This window comes from Tasmannia lanceolata, unplaced genomic scaffold (genome assembly GCF_043159265.1).
Source record: "Tasmannia lanceolata isolate RefF3 unplaced genomic scaffold, GAP_Taslan_0.1 ptg000012l, whole genome shotgun sequence".
Classification (NCBI taxonomy): domain Eukaryota; kingdom Viridiplantae; phylum Streptophyta; class Magnoliopsida; order Canellales; family Winteraceae; genus Tasmannia; species Tasmannia lanceolata.
This window is the reverse complement of record NW_027518689.1, coordinates 23,684,972-23,707,562: the sequence shown is the minus strand read 5'-3', so window position 1 is coordinate 23,707,562 and position 22,591 is coordinate 23,684,972. Positions and strand designations below refer to the sequence as shown.

Below are 22,591 nucleotides of genomic sequence, written 5' to 3'. Positions count from 1 at the left end.
TCCTGTCGATGTGAACACTTGGGGAAGATCAGCCTATTATCGCTAGAGTAACTTTTATCCATTACCCATTGAGCGACATCCCTTCCACTCGGCACTGTTAGATCACTACGGTCGACTTACATCCCTGCTCGATGACTATTAGTAAGTACCTTCATAGAAGCGTGCACTTTGGTGCCCAAATCTTGGAGATAAGGCTCATTGCCATAATTGAGACTCGTGAATCAGTGAAGTGCGTACCGAATGTCGATCGTGAAACAACTGTGTTATCCAATAAAGACCTAACATTCCTAGTAATAAACCAAAACCCCTACACGATTAGTTACAAATGCTTTTTGACAAGCATTTGCTGCAATTGGTCTTGTAAACCAAAAACCTATTAATAGATACGAACACAATTTCCCAAAAAATATAAATTTGTATTAAATTGGAAAGGAAAAGAAAAATGTCTTGCTTACCCCAGTTTACCATATTAATGGGTCGCTGAAAGGTAAGGAAGGCATGGCATCCTTTTTTTTGTTATCATTCAACTTATTTTTTTGACCTGCAGTCAATCTTACATCTTGAAACTCAAATCTGAAAATGCATTCTCAACTACATCCCATAAATCATGAGACATGGATAGCGTCTTCATTTTAATGCTCCAAAACCAATAAATAAAATAAAATAAAATAAATAGTGAATTTGTTGGAATATTAGATCTTTGTTACAGGGACAAATCTTTATCACACTTCTCTATCTTCCAAGAAGATTAGATCATCACAAGACAAACTTAGAACTCAACTCATTCTTTTTTCCATTTCACTCCGACTGTTTTCCATATTACAAAAGTAACTTTTTAATTTTATTTATAGGACTTTAAATGAGTATTTTATAAGCTATTATGTCACAGGGGTATAAGAGGTATTTTTTAGTTTCAAAACTTAGGTTAATTAAGTGAATTAGAATATAGGAGGGCACACTCTACTCTCAGGACACTATTCAAACCACTATTCATTATACTATTCACATCACTATTCATAGGTTTTTGTAGCAAGTTTAAGTGGGGGTATCTTTGTGAAAAGTAGAGTTTTTAGATTAGGTATCTAAGTTCTTTTCTTTTCTTTATATGAATGTAATTGAGTTTACTTATCGGGACAGTTTTTGCATCTTTTGAAATAAGAAAGATGAGGTCAGAGTTGATGACTATTTTTTCCTGTTCGTGGAATTTCCTTGGAGAGAAATCTCCAAGATTGAGAAAAGTTTTGCAACAATTTGCATAGGATTTCCATGGGATTTGATCTACAGTTACAAGCAATCGAGATCAAATTTATTTTGCAGTGGAATTTCATACATTTGATTTATTATCCATTGAAAAATTAATTGTTGTGACTTTTCTACATTAATTTATCTTTTATTTGATTCCAGATTTCAGGTATATTGATGACAATTGTAGTCAAGAGCTACCCATTGATAATTAACTCATATTTCCACTGTAAATTGCATCATAATTTAGTATCATAGCAACAAAAATTGAATATTAGTTTCTTCCAAAAGTTAAGTTTCTTTCCCTATTGGCTTCGCATTATTTAGGTCCTGTTTTAAATAAAATACTTTCTTTCTACGTTTTGTCAGTTTTGAGTCATGGTATGCTCGAACTTGTGTGTTATACAAGTCTTGTGAGAATTAACTTGAATTAGTTTGAAGAAAGATTTCTATCACTTTTTGATGTAAGCTATTAATCAAAACATTGTCTCAGTCAAGAAGTAACTCAAGCAAGGAGATCATTCCCATTTTTTCACCTAATAAGGGAACAAGCATAGAAAACATGGAGGATTTTTTTTTCGCTTTGTAGCCGAACAAGGAGAATTTAATGGAGAGGGAACTAAAAGATTGCAATTATTTATGCATCAATTTTTGTAAGATTTTCAAGGCATTTGATCGACGATTGTAATCAACCTAGATTAAATCTATTTTTGCTGCAAATTTTCATCCCTTTAACTTGTTATCCATTGAAATGTTAGTTGATGTGATTTTATTGTATTAACTTAACTCTATTTAACTCCAGATTTGAGGTATATTATTGATAATTTTAATCAAGAGCTACCCATCAACTGTTTGTTCATATTTATTTTCGAAGTTGCATCATAATTTCGTAATTAGAGTGAAAAGAATCAATATTGGATATTTATTTCTACCAAGGGTTAGATTTACGTTCCTATACATACTGCATTAAATTGGTATTAGCCATGTCTCCTAAAAAGCCTTCTTGTCCTGAATCAAGTAAAGATTTAAGTAGAAAAAATAATATTGAATAAATTAGAAGAAAGACATAATCAAAAGGTTAAAGAGATGAATTTACACAACTCAACATTGTTCTCTCATATTCTACTCAACCAAGCCACACCACAAATCTACATCCGCAAAAAAAGAAAACACTTGATTGTGTGCTCGGCATAGAAGAAGATGGAGTAACAAGTGAGGATTTGAGTGAAGAATCCTATGAGACATGCGAATCTTTTCTAAAACCACAAACTAATCCAAGAGAAGTTTTATTTAATACCTCAGTCAGCGGAATTAGTGGGATAAAATTATGCATTAGGGAATACCATCCAAAGAAATTGTGTCAAGAAAATTAATGTATGATTAATCGGTGTTGGAGTGGATTGACCAAGAGACATATAGTTGATCAGCAAAAGAGGTCAGTCAATTGGATGAGTTAAGTTTTGAAGTTTCATTCATTGTTAGTACATCATTATCGTGATATTTAGTTTGAAAAGCGATTATATTTGGAAGAGGATGATGTGAACGGGAGGTCGAGTTCTTTTCAAGAGGGAGTGATAGTAAAGTAGACCAAAAATCACCAAGTTTTATGAAAGAAAAAAGACGAAGGAATCTCACATGGCTGCTGTTCAAAATCCATAGTAGGTTGACCTATAAGCGAAAGTAGAGAGGAGTTGGGACTATTTGTGAGAGAAATTTTGATGTAGATGGGGCTCATACTTATCACCAAAGGAACTTTTTATTGCAGTTGTAGGGTTTTAAATGAGTATTTTAAAAGATTTTAAGTCATAGGAGTAAAATAGGTATTTTTAAGTTTCAGTGAGGTTACTTAAGTGAAATAGAATAAAAGAGAGCACACTATACTCATGATACTATGCACATTACTGTTCATTATACTCATAATACAATTCACATTACTCTTCATTATACTATTCGCGTAACTATTCATAGGTTTTTGTAAGGAGTTTAATTGAGGGTATTTTTGCCAAAAGCAGAGAGATTTTGGATTGGGGTTTTAGAGCTTTCTAGCAAGGTTCTTTTCTTTTTTTTATATATGCATATAATTGAGTTCGTTTATTGGGGTAGTTTTTGCATCTTTCGAAATAAGAAAGATGAAGCCAGAGTTTTGATGCCTATTTTTTTCAAGTTCGTGAGATTTTCTTGGAGAGAAATCTCCAAATTTGAGAATTTTTTCAAAAATTAACATAGGATTTTCATGGGGTTTGATCTACAGTTATAATGAACCAAGATCAAATCTATTTTTGCAACGGATTTTCATACTTTGGATTTGTTATCCATTGAAAAATTAGTTGTTGTGCATTTTCTACACTAATCTATTTTTTATTTGATTCCAGATTTGAGGTATATTGATGACAATTATAGTCAAGAGCTCCCATTGATAGTTATTTCATATTTCCACAGTAAGTTGCATCATAATTTGGTATCATATCAACAAAAATTGAATATGAGTTTCTTCCAGAAGTTAGATTTCTATCCATATTGGTTTTTGCATTATTTAGGTCCTACTTTAAATAAAATACTTTCTTGCTATGTTTTGTCAGTTTTGAGTCAAAAGGTGTGCTCAAACTTGTATGTTCTACAAGAATCTTGTGAGAATTAACGTGGTCCATATAGAATTACTTTGGGCAAAGATTTCCATAACTTTTTGCTGCTTGATATTAATCAAAGCACCGTCTCAAGCTGAAGTAAAGCAAGGAGATCTTTCCCCTTTTTTTTACCTAACAAAATAAAAAACGTAAAAAAGATTTTATTTTTTTTTAATGGCAAATATCATATATAACTGCTCAGATCTTACATTCTAATGCTAGAGATAAATTGTCATGCTCCACCGCACAAAGATCAGAGCCATTAAACACTTCACTGTTAGAAACTTGTATAACAATCACATGTAATAGAAGTTTTACCAGTGTTCTTGGTATTCTGAACTAAGCTAGCTACTTTAAGTGAACCTTCACATTTTTTTAACCTGGAAAAGAATGTGGCCCCGGAGCCCTCAAAATTTGTGAATAAAGCAAAACAACTAAGAGGACTAACCGCCGAGGCTCATGACCCAAATATGTGGGACCCATGTGTTTTTGGGCGGCGGACTAGAGAATGATCTCTAGTCGGCCGGACTAGAAACACTTTCCTCATATATATATATATATAGAGGAAACTGTTGAGGAAACTGTTGGTGAGCTAGCTTGCCCAATCACATGGGGGCCCACTTTGTTAGGATGATCCAAAGCATTCATTTGAAAGCCCCTTACATAGATGGGGGGTGTACCAAAAATCAGCTCCATAGGATCATCCTAACCCCTCCATTTGTGGAGGACAAAAATGGACAGACACAAATCTGCCCCATTTTTGTCCTCCACAAATGGAGGGGTTAGGATGATCCTATGGAGCTGATTTTTGGTACACCCCCTATCTATGATAAGGCCTTGCAAATGAATGGTTTGGATCACTCCCCAAAATGTGGGACCCAAGTGATTGGGCAAGCTAGCTCACCATAAGTTTGGTGAGCTCACCAACAGTTTCCTCATATATATATATATATATATATATATATATATATATATATATATATATATAGAGAGAGAGAGAGAGAGAGAGAGGAAGAGAGGCACCTCCACCCACCCAAAAGAGAACTTTCACTCTTTACAGTATGCACTTCTGAAATCCTCAGTCAATAGGTGTATTTAATATATGCACGAAAGGAGAGTGAGATATGAACAAACCTGCAAAGGGGGACTATCTCTTTTTCAATTAAACGGGTCCACAAAGACCATTCCATTTGTACAGCAGTTATAGGATGGATTGCATGTGCACGCCTTAGAGTATCCGGACTAGGTTCCGATAATCCGATATACATTATCTTCCCCTCTTCCACCAACTTCTTGAGCTCCCCCATCTACCCCTCCAGAAAATCATTTCAATCCCAATTAGTTACTAATGATAGATTAACATTAGACTTAGATGAATATCCCTTGTTAATAACGAAGGATATCATCCTAAAAAGCATAATCCAACCAAATCCACAACTCTATGAGAATTTCTTTAGTACATACAGTGTCTTCTATGGGTACCGATTTGTCGACGCGGTGCTGATAGAACAGATCAATATAGTCCATATCAAGACGTTTAAGACTCTCTTCGCAACATTTTCTTACATATTCTGGGTTACCCTTTATTACTACTTCTTCTCCAATACTGGAGATGCCAAACTTGGTGGCTAATTGGACTTTCCTTCGAGGAAGTTGCTTCAGTGCCTACGAATGTTAATGAAATTTCAAGACATTATAAAATCCAGAATCTAATATCAATATCTCATAGGTAAAACATATCCCAACAAAATTCAAGTCTCGAGTAACATGAACTTGCTTGGTGCAGCTTCGAAGAACACCAGTGAAAAAATTTCACGATGTCTATGAAGTAAATAATGATTGCTATAATGTGGTTCTTTCTCTCATGCTTGTTCTACTAGTCATCAATATCATAGTCACAAATATTTGCCTCAGGTACTTCTCGGCAAGTGTGTATCCTGGGAGAGTTTAAATTTTTTTTTGCTACTTTCAGGTTTATATTGGGAAAAACTGAAGTAAATACAATATGTATAAACATATAAAAATGTATAATTTAAGGAAAATATACAATAAAAATAGGCTACTATTATTTGTGCTACCATGTTTTGATAATGACACAAACTCACCTTGTCTTTTATAATTTAACCAGGTGTCAAAAGCTATTTTGAAAAGGTCCGAGATATTTGTGGCTATGTGACTATGATCGATATCACTCTTCGTACTTTGGATCTTTCAACATAAGAAAAAAGGACATTAAAAGGTTTCAACAGCCTCAGTTTCCTTGTATCGATCAACCGGTAACCAAGAGAGGCCTTTTGAAACAGAACATGCAAAAGGTTGTGAGAGATGAAAAGAATATTTGAACTTGTTGCTTACCGTTCAAAAAAAAAAAAAATAGAACTAATTGCTACAACACAGATGCATGTAGGTTTCAACTAGTTGCATTTGCACTCAGAGATGGAGAAACAGAGGGCCTTTTACTGATTCATTTCTTTTCTATAACAGAACTTTGGTGCTAATGAAATTTTGGTGATATAACAAAGGTTTGGAGATCATTCTTGATATCGCTGGCTTGGTTGGATGATGCCAAAATCAATCTCAGCACTGTTCAAGGTATATCTTTCTGCCCAATTTGAGGAAGAACAAATTGTGGCTGTTATGTTTGGTGGTGCCATTAAAAAAAATGTTTGGTGGTATCGTTGGTAAGGAAGGAGTGCAACAGTATAGTTGAAGGAACTAGGCCATATCAGAAGTAATCTAGAGTGGATAATTGAAAGGTGGAAGCCTCCGCCATTTTTGTCTGTCAAACTGAGCTTTAATGGCTGTTTTCTTGCCAATCCTAGCTTTGCAGGGTGTGGTGTGGTATTATCAGGGATCAGAATAGAGAAGATTGGTTTATTCAGACTCCTTTTGTCATAAGAATTCTACTAAAGTGGAAGATTTTCTCTTCCTCAAGTTGTTTGTCATTTTCTTTCCTTCAATAAACTTCTTGTTATTAATAGAAAGAAAAAAACTACCAAGTCATATTTCCCCTTTACGGTGTCATTTTTATCGTCCTTGCTTGCCTCTTCTTATGTTAATGCCTTCTTTGTTAAATATAGTGCCATACCTTCCCGACAAGGATTTCATTGTCATTGTTAGCTCCATAAATGTCTGATGTATCAAAAAATGTGATCCCTTTTTGGAAAGCATCTTTAATTACTAAACCTCCATCCTCGTGAGAGAGAGGAATATTATACAGTCCAGAAAGACTGGCACAACCAAACCCAAACTTGGAAACCTGTGAAAAAAAATTTCATTAGAAGGAAATAAAATAAAGGAATGGTGCAACAGTTGTTATTTGAATTTGGTAATAATTAAATAATGAACTTCTGAATAGAATTAAAGCACTACCCACATTTTTTGACATGAAAGTTTGTGCGCTTGTGAAGGCCATGTCTATAGGAGGTCTAGTTGTTGAGTTTTAATGAGATAAGTCATGTAGTTTTTAGATTAGAGTGGGATTAGGCATGGGATGATTAGTGATAAGGAGTCTAGTGCTGAGTTGTAGATCAAGGGAGTCTTTTGCTTGGAGTTGTTGCTGATTTGTAGGAAGATAACATCTTTGTTTTCTTGGAGTCCTTATGCATATAAAGTCACTCTCATCTATAAAGATAAAATCTTTGTTTTCTTGGAGTCCTTGTGTATATAAAGTCACCCTTCTCTTTTCTGTTTTCTCTTTATTTTTTGAATCCTCTTTGAGCAATGTTTCAACGGCATCATAGCTTGAGGTAGTAAGAAGGGTGGCTCTCGACAGAGTCTCAATTTGGATGTATCTGAAATACCCCAAACGTTCCAACGTTTGGGGGAGAGGGTATTTTTGTCTTCAAATATAAAATTATAAAATATTAAATTAAAAATTAGAAACAAGTTAGTTTCCTAGTCAAAATGAGTTAGGGTTTCCAAAAGCCTGCTAAATTAGGACTCTTAAAAACAAGAGTCTATAAATAAACTCTTAAGCTACAGATTTTAGAACTTCAACCCTAAGAAGAAATTTTGTGGAGCTTTGAGAGAGGAGAACGAAGAAAAGCTTGGATATCCATCTCCTAAAGAGGTATGTAAATATAGTTAAAATATAATTTTGGTTTATTCTTGAAATCCAAGTAGACACTTGGTTTGGCAACCTAGAGGGAGGGTGAATAGGATGTCTATAAAACTTTTGCCTTTTGAAAACTTTTACTAATTTCACCCTAGTTTTATCCCTTGGTTAATTAAGTTGAATTAGTTAAGCTTAACCAATTTCACAAATGTATATAAGCTTAAAAACCCTTGTTTAAACAACCAACTTAATTAGGAGATTTAGTGGGCTAATTAGCAATGTAAAGTTATTCACGTTGGATGGCAATGCTAACTCACTCAATTCTAAATAATAAGACAAGCACAAATAAGAGAGTGAGAGAGGGAGAGAGAAATCGAGAAATACCAACGCAAGCGACACAAGGATTTATAGTGGTTCGGCCAAAGGCCTACTCCACTCTACTCAAGGTCGCACTTGAGGATTTCCACTATTGAGACCTCCACGACGCCCGGCTCAAAGGCGATTATATTCTCAAGGGAATTAAATGAGGATGCCCTTCCACCTTTACAATGACTCTCCTTCTCCGCCGAGTTCTAAGCGCTTCACCGAAGGGAATTAAACCCGGATGCCCTTGCCACCGATCGAATGAAGAAGAAGAAGAAATATTAGCCTCTTGGCTTGATTACAAGTTGTAGCTCACACACTTTCTCTCAAGAATAATTTGCAAATGAAAGCCTAAACCAATCTCAAATGATTTTCCCAAAATCAAGGCACAATGAGTTTGGTGAGAGTTTTTACCCAGAAATGATTCACAAATGATTTTCTAGGGTTTGTTAGAGTTGGACAATGTTCCTCAAGTGTTTTAGACCCATTAGATGGGTATATATGGTGTCCCAACTCAATATGACCGTTTTAGGGGCAAAACGGTTATTTTCGGGTCAAACAGTCAACTAGCAGTTGGGCCTCCACCAGCTATAATTTTTTGAACAAATACACTGCTCGGAGTTCCGAGAATTTTCTCGGAGTTCCGAGCTCGGAGCTCTGAGGGTTTTCTCGGAGTTCCGAGAAACCAAACAAAGATTTAATTTTAAGAACCTGGAGCATTTCTCGGAGCTCCGAGAATTTTCTCAGAGTTCCGAGACTGGATTTCCAGCAAACAGTGTCCCATTTGAAAAATTCATATCTCCTTCGTTTCTCATCGGATTTCGATGTTCTTATACTCTACAGATATGAGAAAAATGAAAGCTATCTGTTAAAAATATTTTCAAAAATATTTGAAAATGTTTTAAATAAGTTTTGATAGGATTTAGTTGCTGGTCCAGGTTGTTGCTTCGGAACTCTGTTTTGTTCATTCTTGTGCTGAATGCCATATGGGTCCCAACATGTTGGTACACCACCATCGCCATTCACTTATCCATTTAAGTCCTTAAAGGGTGTGTTAGTCTCTTTGAAAAACATATTTTTTAGGGGTTTTAAGATATGCCTTGATAAGAGAAAACACAAGAGAGAAAGGTGATTCATAGTACCATTCTAAGTACTCTCTTGTTCTCTTGAGCCAATCTTCATTTGATCTTCAATGGTGTACTTGGCTTGCTTTGGGATCTTCAAGGTTGAGCTTATTTGCTTGACACCTTCCAAGGATGATGCCACTATTTGGTTCAAGCGCCTTTGAAAGTTGTTGATCCACAAGCTTTGACCTTCATTGATCTTCCTTTGTTTGTTCAATGCTTTGAGATGGTTGTGTGGAACTTCTCCTTGGTTGATCCTCCAAGGTATGGTTTGTCCAAGTATGCTCTAGCTCCTTTGTCCTTTGTTTGGTTCATCTTCAAGCTTAGGCCATCTGGGTGTACTAGCATGGATTGACCTGTGAATTACCTGTCTATAGCACAACACTCAAGGCAAACAATTAGTCCATAAATGGCTAATCAATTTGCGTTTGTTAATCATCAAAACAAGGTGATTGAGTGAACCCATGGGGAACTCTTGGGCTAACAATCTCCCCCTTTTTTATGATGACAAACCAAATTGATTAGAGAGGTGGGAAAATCCTCTTATGAGGATTAGATAAGCAAGATGCGTGCGACTACTCCCCCTCAACATATGCATAAGTTATATTTAACAAATTATTGTACAAGAATGCATATGATTATGGATCTAATCAATTACACAAATTCTCCCCCTTTTGGCATTAGCAAAAAGGAAGGATTAAGCATTTAAGCACAATCACATAAAGCATCAAAGATATTCAATGAGAATATGATGCTCCCCTAACTTCTTATCATGAGTTACCAATTAAAATCAAAGTATAATCCAAAGTATATATGGCATGATAAGAGACAATCAACATAGGAAATGAATAATCACTAAACAAATCAAGCCTATGATGGCAAAACAAAGAGACATTTCAATTTTAGCACAAATTTTTGAAGTGTATCTTAGTGTATATATATATATATATATATATATATATATATATATAAATCCAATATAAATCTACCCTATGACCCGTAATATAATAATAGATTAGCAAGTTAAAGCTTGTATTTTACTTACCATGAAAGAAAATAAGCAGGTGTATAGTTTAGCATGATAAGCCCCCTTTTGTTTTTGAAATTCCTATTAGAATCTTATCATGAGGTTGTGTGTAGTTATTCATTATGATAAGCAAGAATATATATATATTTTTCAAGTTAAAAACATTCTCTTAAATTGTCATGCATAGAAATGGACATTTGATCCTAATATGGCTAACTATTAAGATATATGGCATGACAGTGAGCTCTATCATGGATATATTGATTGCCAAGAGAAAATATACATGAAAAGTACTCAAATTCATAGAGATTAAGATTAGCAAGAATAATTTTCTCCTATGAATGTAGATCTAGAAAGATATGCAAGTTTTAGCTTTTGTTTAAAATGACAGATAAGCTTCCTTCTTTTCTTTTTTTTAATCTAATGATATGCAATTTTTAGCATAATTAGTGGGAAAATGCTTGAATGGATAGTGTAAGCATCATACAATGATCCATATAAACATAAAGATAGCAACAATTAGCTCTCCCCCTTAGTATTTGTCATTGGCCTTAGATAAACCTAAGATTTAAGGCATGACATGGCATAATAGGCCAAAGATATGACAATGGAATACTTGGCAACCAAAACTTATTCTTGGAATAAATGATATCATATTAGACCATCCAAGATAAGTCAAAAAGCCTAAAGGATATGACACTAACACATAGGCTATGAGCTTCTTGTCTTCAACTACACTTGAAAACACAAGACAAGCCCGGTCATAACCCATATGAAGCAACAATGCTCCAAATGAGTGTACTTATCATATACATAATGATATACACATTTAATATCATATGACAAGCCATTTAGGACAAAATCTTATCCTACTAAGCTCCCCCTTTGAAAATGAGTCATGCAATGCATGAATCCAAAGGAATATCCTTGCATAGACTCTAAAGGTTTTTGGATATATTTTCCAAAAGATATCATGTTAAACTCAACCCTTGGGCTACAATGACACTTACTCTCCAAGTGTCAGTTTATCATGATAAAATGAGTCATAGTCTAGCTCATCATGATAAACAAGCATAGCACAAAAGATTTTCAATCTTTAGCTCATGCTCCCCCTAAATGTGATTTAATATTTTTCAAATTCACGTTTTACTTCCCTAAGTATGTAACATACATAACTAGCTAGGGAGATCACATATAAATGTATACCTATTCATGTTTGAAATGTTGGCACAAGGCCAATTTGTTAGATATTTTAATTGATGCGAATGTACCATCTCTCTTAGAATCTAAAAAGGCTAAGGGCACCAATTGAGTGACTTTTAAGATTAAGGTTTAACATCTCATATGTGTAGATATTATCAAACAAGGGGTGATAACTATAGAATATGTATATACCAATTTGAGTTCAATTCTATAGGACTAAGACATAGTGAGAATGGTCAATAAAATACTATATCTTAGAGAGACATCCATGATTCATGAAGGTGAGAGTATACCTTATGAGAAGATATGATCAGCAAGGTTTCCATGGATAATCTACCATGTTTGGACACAAAGGGGATGACACATAATGTGCATGGTCCAAACATTACATCTACATCCACAAACACATGTAAAATGACAAGGCATTAGGCACAAGGTGCATAAGCCCTATTGAAAAACCAAAAATGTGTGGGAGACACATGTTCCCATCACAATCTAATGTATACGACCACCTTGGTAAATTTTAATTTTACTCAAGTAAGTAAATGCCCAAATATGATTCTAGATTCCTATGATATTTTCATTTCAAGTCATACATTGAATCTAGATTCATGTTTCAACTTTCCTACACATTATATCCTTTTGTGTTTCTAGGGAAAGATCCAAGGATTTTAGAGTATATAAATATATATATATCACATGATAAAATCCACCTTGGATATACACATTCCAACATGAACTTTCATGACTATTTGAACAAAATACATATAACATTACTTATACATTTCAAGGTTCATCTAAATCATGAAAAGATAATCAATCAAAGCTCTTTTGAAAATACATAAGATTTGACCCATCTATGATTCTTCTAGTATTTGATGAAAATCATTAAGCATGTAATAGAATGGGTTTGATAGGACAACTAGGTGCAAAGCAATAAAAATGTTTGTTCACCTAAGGCACAAAAAGATGTCTAAGAAGGGATTTGAGTTGTTTTCTTAGACATGGAATCTAATATCTTAGTTTTACTAGAAATGATATTTAAAATAATTGAAGTACATAATTATCTAGCAAGTGTCATATTTGTCCAAAAATAGAGTTTAAAGAATGATACTTTGGCATTTTCTCAAATTTTTGTTCAAGTATTATTTGATTGCCAAAAATTTCCATTTAAATTCAAGTCTTTAAACCTATGGGTTTCTTTTCTTTTGGTTTTGCTAGAATGATGTGATATTTAACCCAACTCCTAGCAACTACCAAAATGGGTTCAAATTTTAAAGATGTACTTGAAACTTTAATTTGAACACATTGGCACAAAGGTGTGGTTGAATATCCTATAAGCACAATTTATGGTTTTCACATTAATGTTCTCTAGAGTGGCTTTCTTTTGTGGATGATCACTAAGTGCAAGAAGATCTAAATCATAATGTATGCACTTAGAGAGATGTTTCTAATCATGATATTCAATTAAGTTCAATATATCAAAGTCTCATATTAACTACATTTAAGCATCTAGACTTTGAATTACAAGAAGATATATAGATACATGTTATTCAAACAGAGATAGGCATATAGTATCTATACACTTTTTTTTTTTTTTTAAAAAGATTTTCAAATTAAGCACATTGAATATTGATACAAAAATGTTAACCAACTATAAGCATATTGTATCAAAAATTCATTTTCAAATGATATTTCATTTTAAGCTCATCACCCCTAAATCTACTAATCATATGATGTGATTCAAGTAAGGGGATTTTGGAACCCAAACCATGTTGGTTCTAAGCAAGTTTGTTCTAGTTGATGTATCTTTTCTATCCCAAACACACTTATTACTTTTTACAAATCTAAACATACATTTAGATTTGTAATGTCCAAATGTACCACAAAAATCACAAGACATATATGAGTAGGTAGATGGACGGGATGAACAAAATGATTTACAAGAATGACTATGATGAAAACTATGTTTTGCACTTTCTTGTAAATAATGATTTTCCAGCATTAATGTTTCATTCTTGATGTTTAAGTCATTGATTTCCGTTTTAAAATTTATTAATTCAAGAGATGAAAGCATTTTGATTTTCTCTTCTTCTTCTTTAAGGAGTTGATTTTTCTCTCTTAGTGAAGCAATGGTATCACTTAGTTCAATAAAATCTTTTTTAAAAAATTTCACTTTCTTCACTAAGATGTGCATGATCTATTTCTAGTGACCTAAACTCCTTGTGAATACTAGCTAAATTGTTTTTCAAGTTTGAATTCTTAGCTAGTTGATCCTCAAGTTTCTTATGTAATTCTTGGACATTTTCAACATGTTCTTCAAATGTGAATTCGGCATTATCCAAGGGGTCTTCATTAGATAATCTCATTAAGCACATGTTTTGATTTTGAAGATTTTTAATAGAGTCCAAAACATTTTTATCATTTTTACAAGAGGATATTTTTTCATAAATGTTAGGTGGTAATGCACAACATATTGCAATTAGGGCTTTTGTATTTAGTAAAGATAATTTTTTATCATAATCATTTAATCTTTTAGATTTACCATTTAAAACAAAATCATTTTCAATTATCTTTATCATATCTTTATCTAGACCTTTTAAGTATGTCTTCATATGGATCAACCATGATCCATAATCCGACCCATCCAAAATAGGTAGTCTAGATCCAATCTTTTAAGTTGCCAAAAAACTAGATCGTTTAACTCTTAACCGATTAGGGTCTTAATCAAGAGCCCAAGCTTTGATACCAATTGAAATCCAAGTAGAGACTTGGTTTGACAACCTAGAAAGGGGGTGAATAGGATGTTTATAAAACTTTTGCCTCTTGAAAACTTTTACTAATTTCACCCTAGTTTTATCCCTTGGTTAATTAAGTTGAATTAGTTAAGCTTAATCAATTTTCCCAAATGTATATAAGCTTAAAAACCCTTGTTTAAACAACCAACTTAATTAGGAGATTTAGTGGGCTAATTAGCAATGTAAAGATATTCACGTTGGATGGCAATGCTAACTCACTCAATTCTAAATAATAAGACAAGCACAAATAAGAGAGTGAGAGAAGGAGTGAGAAATCGAGAAATACCAACGCAAGCGACACAAGGATTTATAGTGGTTCGGCCAAAGGCCTACTCCACTCTACTCAAGGTCGCACTTGAGGATTTCCACTATTGAGACCTCCACGACGCCCGGCTCCGAGGCGATTAAACTCTCAAGGGAATTAAATGAGGATGCCCTTCCACCTTTACAATGACTCTCCTTCTCCGCCGAGTTCTAAGCGCTTCATCCAAGGGAATTAAGCACGGATGCCCTTGCCACCGATCGAATGAAGAAGAAGAAGAAGAAGTATTAGCCTCTTACTGGGCTTGATTAAAAGTTGTAACTCACACACTTTCTCTCAAGAATAATTTGCAAATGAAAACCTAAACCAATCTCAAATGATTTTCCCAAAATCAAGGCATAATGAGTTTGGTGAGAGTTTTTACCCAAAAATGATTCACAAATGATTTTCTAAGGTTTGTTAGAGTTGGACAATATTCCTCAAGTGTTTTAGACCCATTAGATGGGTATATATGGTGTCCCAACTCAATATGACCGTTTTATGGGCAAAACAACTATTTTCGGGTCAAACAGTCAACTAACCGTTGGGCCTCCAACGGCTATAATTTTTTGAACAAATACACTGCTCGGAGTTCCGAGAATTTTCTCGGAGTTCCGAGCTCTGAAGGTTTTCTCGGAGTTCCGAGAAACCAAACAGAGATTTAATTTTAAGAACCTGGAGCATTTCTCGGAGTTCCGAGACTGGATTTCCAGCAAACAGTGTCCCATTTGAAAAATTCATATCTCCTTCGTTTCTAATCGGATTTCGATGTTCTTATACTCTACGGATATGAGAAAAATGAAAGCTATCTGTTAAAAATATTTTCAAAAATATTTGAAAATGTTTTAAACAAGTTTTTATAGGATTTAGTTGTTGGTCCAGGTTGTTGCTTCGGAACTCTGTTTTGTTCATTCTTGTGCTGAATGCCATATGGGTCCCAACATGTTAGTACACCACCATCGCCATTCACCTATCCATTTAAGTCCTTAAAGGGTGTGTTAGTCTCTTTGAAAAACATATTTTTTAGGGGTTTTAAGATATGCCTTGATAAGAGAAAACACAAGAGAGAAAGGTGATTCATACTACCATTCTAAGTACTCTCTTGTTCTCTTGAGCCAATCTTCATTTGATCTTCAATGGTGTGCTTGGCTTGCTTTGGGATCTTCAAGGTTGAGCTTATTTGCTTGACACCTTCCAATGATGATGCCACTATTTGGTTCAAGCTCCTTTGAAAGTTGTTGATCCACAAGCTTTGGCCTTCATTGATCTTCCTTTGTTTGTTCAATGCTTTGAGATGGTTGTGTGGAACTTCTCCTTGGTTGATCCTCCAAGGTATGGTTTGTCCAAGTATGCTCTAGCTCCTTTGTCCTTTGTTTGGTTCATCTTAGAGCTTAGGCCATTTGTGTGTGTGTGCTAGCATGGATTGACCTGTGAATTACCTGTCTATAGCACAACACTCAAGGCAAACAATTAGTCCATAAATGACTAATCAATTTGCGTTTGTTAATCATCAAAACAAGGTGATTGAGTGAACCCATGGAGAACCCTTGGGCTAACAATTCTACTCTCTACAGAGATTTAGATCACTTGAGAATAAAGAAGAGATCATATCTCTATAGATTTAAATCAAGCCTTGTGTTCTTCGATCGAAGAACCATTGATTAAGGTTGAGGAAATTGGTTTTTCCCCGAAGATCTTCGCACTCTTTCGCGTTAGATGCCCTAATCAAGTGAGGAGATTAATAAATAACTTATTAAGATGTTTAATATGTTTAAAGGAATAAGAAAGAAGGGTTTTCGAGTAGAAAATCTGAAAGGAACAGTGTTCTAGCGAGTTTTGGGAAAAGTCCAAATCACGAGATTCGAACGCCCTAAGGAGGCGCCCGAAGGGTCTTCGGACGTTCGAAGGGCAAGGGTCGGGCGCCCGAACACCCATAACCGAAAATTCCCAAGAGGGGAAAATTGCAGGGGCGCCGGTGAGGGTGGTTCGGACGCCAGGTTTGAACGCCCGAACACACTATGAAGGGCCGATTTTTTGGAGGTTTTCCCGGTGAGACAGATTTGTTCAAGGCATTAATTAAGGGTTAATATGAATTGTAGGTGATATTACACTGATTTAAAAGACCTTGTTCGTGGGAGACAAATCAAACAAGTACCACAGGTGAGTAGACTTGTTCTACTACAGTTATTCTAATAATGAATATGATTTCTTATACAAGTGTGCATGTTCTTGATTGATACTGACTGTGTTAGTATACACGAGGGTCAATATTCATAGTATGGTATTGACTCCTAGTTCGGATCTACCATATGCACGTATGTGCCAGTTAGACTTTTATAGTCACAGTTTGCATCAGGAAATGGTGTTATCCAAGTGAGAATGCAACAGTTAAAGTCCCTTGAGACAAAGTGTTGTGCATGATTACTAAGTGAGAATGCAACACTTAAAGTCCCTTGAGACAAAGTGTTTTGCATGATTACTAGTGTAAGAGACTTTTCTAGGCCGTCGAAGGAACGTCACAGATCAAGCCGCAGTTTTAACCCTACGCAGTATTTTCGGGGTTGTAATCCCGTACGAGATCATTGGGATTCGGCTTCCTACGAGTTGGTAGGCAGGTTCTGTTGGCTACGTAGTCTAGCAGTACTAGTCTCACTACACTAGGCATCAGGCGCAATTACAGTTACAGTTACAGATACAGTTATGCATGTTTATGCCAGTTATACAGTTTGCTAGCTAGATTACTATGCCAGTTACAGATTTACATATATTGCCAATTATTCTGTTTTTATTAATTGTTATTATGATTTTAGTGTAGACATGTTGATTTCACAGGGCATTAGCTCATTCCACGCATTCTATGTTACAGGTGGAGAACAGTAGATACTTGATTTTGCGGGCTTGGGAGTGAGCAAGGGCGACAATTTAGGATTTGTTATTTTCAATTATTCAGACAGTAGCTTTAGTTGGAATGAACATTTAGCTATTTAATTTGGTTTGAATTGATGTAGTCCGTTGGACAAAGATATTTAGTTTCCGCATTGATTACTCTGTTAGTTAATTAATTTGGTTATTTTTAGTAGCTCTGTTTATTGCATGGTTCCAGTGTGAATGCCTTTCATATTCGTGGTTGATGAATATGTGGCGTTGTTGTGGGCCTAGACCAGAAACTCGGTTTGGGGCGTGACAGTATCAACTTGGAATAAAAGCCATACAATCTGATGGCTGATGGAACGAGAATATCCCACATGGATGAGAGAGTGAGGAAACCTCTCACGAAGAGCTAAAGAAAACGACGGTTCGACACGTGATGCACTACTACATGAGATTCTGAAAAAACTAAATAAGTTGCAACCAGCACCTAAGGACCCAGAAGGCCGCTCTCAAGCACAAGGAAGCGTATTTTTGGGTAGCAGTGTTCACATGGGCGATAGTCAATCCTTCGGAACTAACAGAGGCATCCAAACAAGGCCGATGCGATTGGATTTCTATCCTTTTGATGAAAATCCAAACAGATTGGTCTTTAAGGCAAAAGATTATTTTAGGTATCACCAGGTGCCATATGAACAATGGTTAATGGTGGCAGCCCTAAACATGGATGATGAAGCTCTCGAGTGGTACTAATAGTAAACATAATAGAAACCGGTGGTGACATGGAACGACATGGTAGAAGCAGTGGATGCCCATTTTGGCCTCCGAGTAGCGTAGCTTCGTACCCGAGCAATAATCGGATCAGGGCCTAATAACTTGCTATTGTTCGGCCTGAAACAACTGGATCAAGCCCACCCCATTCAATGCCAATCAGTTGAATCAATTGACCCCACCCCCCTAAGTAAGTGACTTATATTCTCTCCCCAAGTGAAGGAAGAACACGGCGACCCCTTGAAATCCAACAATGAAATACACGATTCCAGAAGGAGGAAGTTGAAAAGTGGTTGGAGGTTGATTTGAAAAGATGAGACATGTTACACTTCTTGAACTTTTCAACTTAGCACGGCTCCAGGAGGAAGAGGAGATAAGGCGGCAGGCGATAAGACCAAGCATACCGCTTTGTACACCTCCGGTTGTTGACCCAAGCCAAAGAGATTGCCACCAATTATTAAGAGGCTAACCCTGTTGAAGCTCGAGAACGGAGGGAAAAGGGTTTGTGCTACCGCTGTGATGAGATAAACACACCCAATCACCGATGTACGACTCAGAAGTTTTTTTTTTTGGGTCGAGGGTTACTTGAAGAAGATGACACAACAATGGAAGAAGAGTCTGGGAATACCATGGAAGCAGAGGAGGCACCAAAAATCTCCTTGATGTTATTGCGGGTCTGCGGGCCCCATAAAATAGGAGAATTGTTGGGTCAATCCGGCAGTCTCAACTCACTGTTCTTATAGATAGTTGATCGACTAACAATTTTATAGATCATATGATCATACGATGAGCCCATAGACCTATGCAATCAGATGTCGTTTTTGAGGTGATGGCGGCCAACGGGGAAAACTGAAGGGGGGCGGTCAATGTTTAGTAGTCCAGATCCAATCCCAAGGAGTTCCCATCAAAGCTGATATTTATTTATTGTGGCTTGGGGGTTGTGATGCAGTTCTTGGGAAAGCCTGGTCACACATGTTAGGGCCAATTCTTTGGGACGACTTCTAATTCTTATTCATGCAATTTAGAGGCAAGGAGAACGTGTACGCTCTCAAGGGACACCCATATTCACCATCAGAGGTTATGGGACACGAGAAGATGAACAAAAAACTTAAGGGAGCTCGGAAAGCTTACAGATTACAATTATTTAGTATAAAGGTTCCTCCGACCTGTCCAAATCAACGCAGCTCAATCGAGAAGTGCAACAAATCTTGGACGAATTCCAAGATATTTTTGCCAAGCCGAAGGGAGTTCTTCAACAGAGATCTCAGGATCATCGAATTCTGCTGGTAGATGGGGCACAAACAGTGTTGGTAGGGCTTTACATTTATCCACATTGTCAAAAAATACCCTAGCTATCGACTGGAACATATATGGGTGTGTGAGAGGAAGAAAATGACCACATTTGGAAAGTCGATCAATCACCGCCATGATTGCCAGTTTTTTAGAACAATTTGGCATGCCCTTGGTAAAATTCAAAGATATATCAAGCCATACCCTATCAGAACTAGGGAGAGGTTGTATAATCTCAGAGTTGGCACGATCTTGCTCTTGACAAGTTGACACGTGTCACACTCTCCAACCCATCATTGAATTTCCTTTCTTAAACCTGGCCAATAAAAAATTGTTGTGACTCTTTGTAGAGTAATGGAAACCATATTGCCCTAATGAGGGTCTCGCATGGTGTTCTAAGAAAATATCCTTCCTCAATGGTAATGTTGGAACCATCAAGATTCTCCCCTTCCTACAAACAACCTCGTCCAACTCCTTGTATTTAGTGGTATTAAGTGTATCAGTCTGCAACTTTCTTTTGACCTTTTGAACATAAGAATCCGAATTTGCTTCTTCCCTTACTTGATCTAACCATGTACAAATAGGATTGAAAATTGCAAAAATTTCTCTCCTTGCTACATGAGAGAGAGCATCTGCTGCCCAATTTTCCAATCCCTTTTTATATTCAATTTGGTAATCATATCCCAATAATTTAGCTAACTATTTTTGCTGAGTGGTAAACCTCTACTCCAATAAATGCTTGAAACTACGTTGAGGCGTGCAGATGATGAACCGACGTCCCGTCAAATATGGCCTCCATTTTTGGATGGCTAGAATTATGATAAGTAATTCCATTTCATATGTGGAAAGAGAGATTATGACCATGAAGTGCTTGGCTGAGATATGCAATGGGTCTTTCTTGTTGCATCAAAACCGCTCCGGCACCGGTACCACATGCATCACACTCGATCACAAATGAAAGAATAAATTCAGCAAGGCTAAAACTGGCATCCTTATCATGGCTTCCTTCAATTTATGAGATGCCAAATCTGGCTCGAAGTTCCAACCACATGCATCCTTCTTTAAAAGAGAGATTAGAGGAGCTACAACTTTGCCATAACCTTCAATATAATTTCTATAGTAACAGGCCAGCCCCAAAAATTCCCTAAGTGCATTGACTGAATTTTCAGAATCCAAATTACACTGAATCTTCTGCTGGCACACTACAACGCCGTTTTTTGAGATTATGTGTCCCAAATAATTAACCTCTTTGCTACCAAAAGGACACTGAATCTTTTTTTTCTTTGAAAATTGACAATTTCATCAATACTATGAAGATTACATTGGGGACCAGGGGTCCATACTTGCATTACATAGAATCAATTAAGGGTGGCCAGAAGCATACTCCTAGGCCAGTAAAAACCAAAAGAAGTGATCTTCTAGGCCAACCGCTACAGTGAGGTCCACACTTCCATGAGATACCACCATGCCAAATAACTGTTTCACTTTCCTTTCGAATTCTTCATCTACTACCACAGCCTAGAGTGCCTTCACCATTCCCCCTTCCTTTCCTTCAAACTGCCCAATGTTCTCAATTGAATCGAATCCAACAAAAAGCGCCATATTTGTGGGCCCCATCAAGTCATATGTGTGACCTACCATGTCACACAGACTTCTCCACCACTTTCTAACTGGCGAATTCGATTTTCAAAAATCCCGCTCAAAGGCCTGAAGCTATTGTGAGCCCCTAACCATGCACAATAGCCAACCAATCGAATCCGATCTTCGGCGGCCTCCACCATGCGCGGCAGCCTGTTCCGGGGGATCCCCGTTAAACCACCAAGCCAAAAACCCTAGTCTAACCCTAGAGACCACCATTGTTCACCCTGACTTCTTCCTCTTCACCTCCACCAAAACCTAAAACTCTAACCCTACCCTTCCTTCCACCTAACTCTAGAGACCACCATTGTTCACCCTAACATTCTTCCTCTTCACTTCCACCAAACCCTAAATCCCTAACCCTACCCTACCTTCCACCAACCCTATTCTTACCTCTTTCCTGAACCACTAGCTCTCCAGCCACCGATGTCACCACTCCAGCTAATTAACTGCAACCCAAAACAACTATCCTAACCTAACACCCGGCCCTTCTAGCCTCAACCTTGCACCTCGATCAAACACATCTTTTACCTCCCAAACTCCAGACAGCAACCCAACACTATCTCTGGCTACCCATCACCTCCGCCACTCAACACGGCCCCCAGATCCGGCGACCCACAGCTTCCCAAAGCCCTATGCCGGTCATCTGAGCACCATTTCCAACATCCCACGTGCCTTCCTCGTTTCACGAGGGAGATGAGGGTTTGGAATAACCGGTCGTCTCAATACCGTCGTCCGCATCCTCCATCATACTTTTTTCTCCACCACCACCACCATCACCTCCACATCCAACCTCTTCCTTTTTCCCCCGAATCCGGCCACCCTTTTTCATACTCCTGCCACGTCCACCACTTCCAACTCACCAGCCCACTTTCTCCATCCACCCTACCCAGTTCCGATCATTTCCCATTAAATCCAGTCATTCCGCACCTCCAGCCACCATTGCTACATCCCCAGCGAGATCTGCCCAACTCCGGGCATCATCCGGCCACCAACACCTCCCTTGCCCATCAAGAGAGAGAAAGGGAGAGATCAGAAAGTAGAAGAGATAGATCTAAGAGAAAGAGAGACCAAAGAGATAGAAAGAGGGGGGAACAGAAAAAACAGAAAGAGAGAGATCAGAAAAATGAAAGAAAAGGAGATAGGGGGAGAAAGAGAGAGATCAGGAAAGGAGAGAGAGAGAGAGAGAGAGAGAGAGAGAGAGACCAGCGTGAGAGGGGGGGAAACACTAAAAGAGAGAGAGAGAGAGAGATGCAATTGCCTCCCTCCCTAGGGTTTCCATCAA

General features: G+C 36.8%; 1 protein-coding gene across 1 annotated transcript in view; it reads right to left on the bottom strand.

Annotated features, from left to right (window-relative positions):
• The window catches only part of LOC143887738 (perakine reductase-like), a 41,530-nt gene that overhangs the window by 6,505 nt on the left and 12,434 nt on the right, over positions 1-22,591 (bottom strand). The window contains exons 2-4 of the mRNA XM_077391903.1: positions 6,955-7,125; positions 5,331-5,531; positions 5,001-5,173 (exon numbers count right to left, since the gene is read on the bottom strand). Of these exons, the coding sequence (XP_077248018.1) occupies positions 5,001-5,173; positions 5,331-5,531; positions 6,955-7,125 (545 nt within the window). The remainder of the gene's footprint in view (positions 1-5,000; positions 5,174-5,330; positions 5,532-6,954; positions 7,126-22,591) is intronic.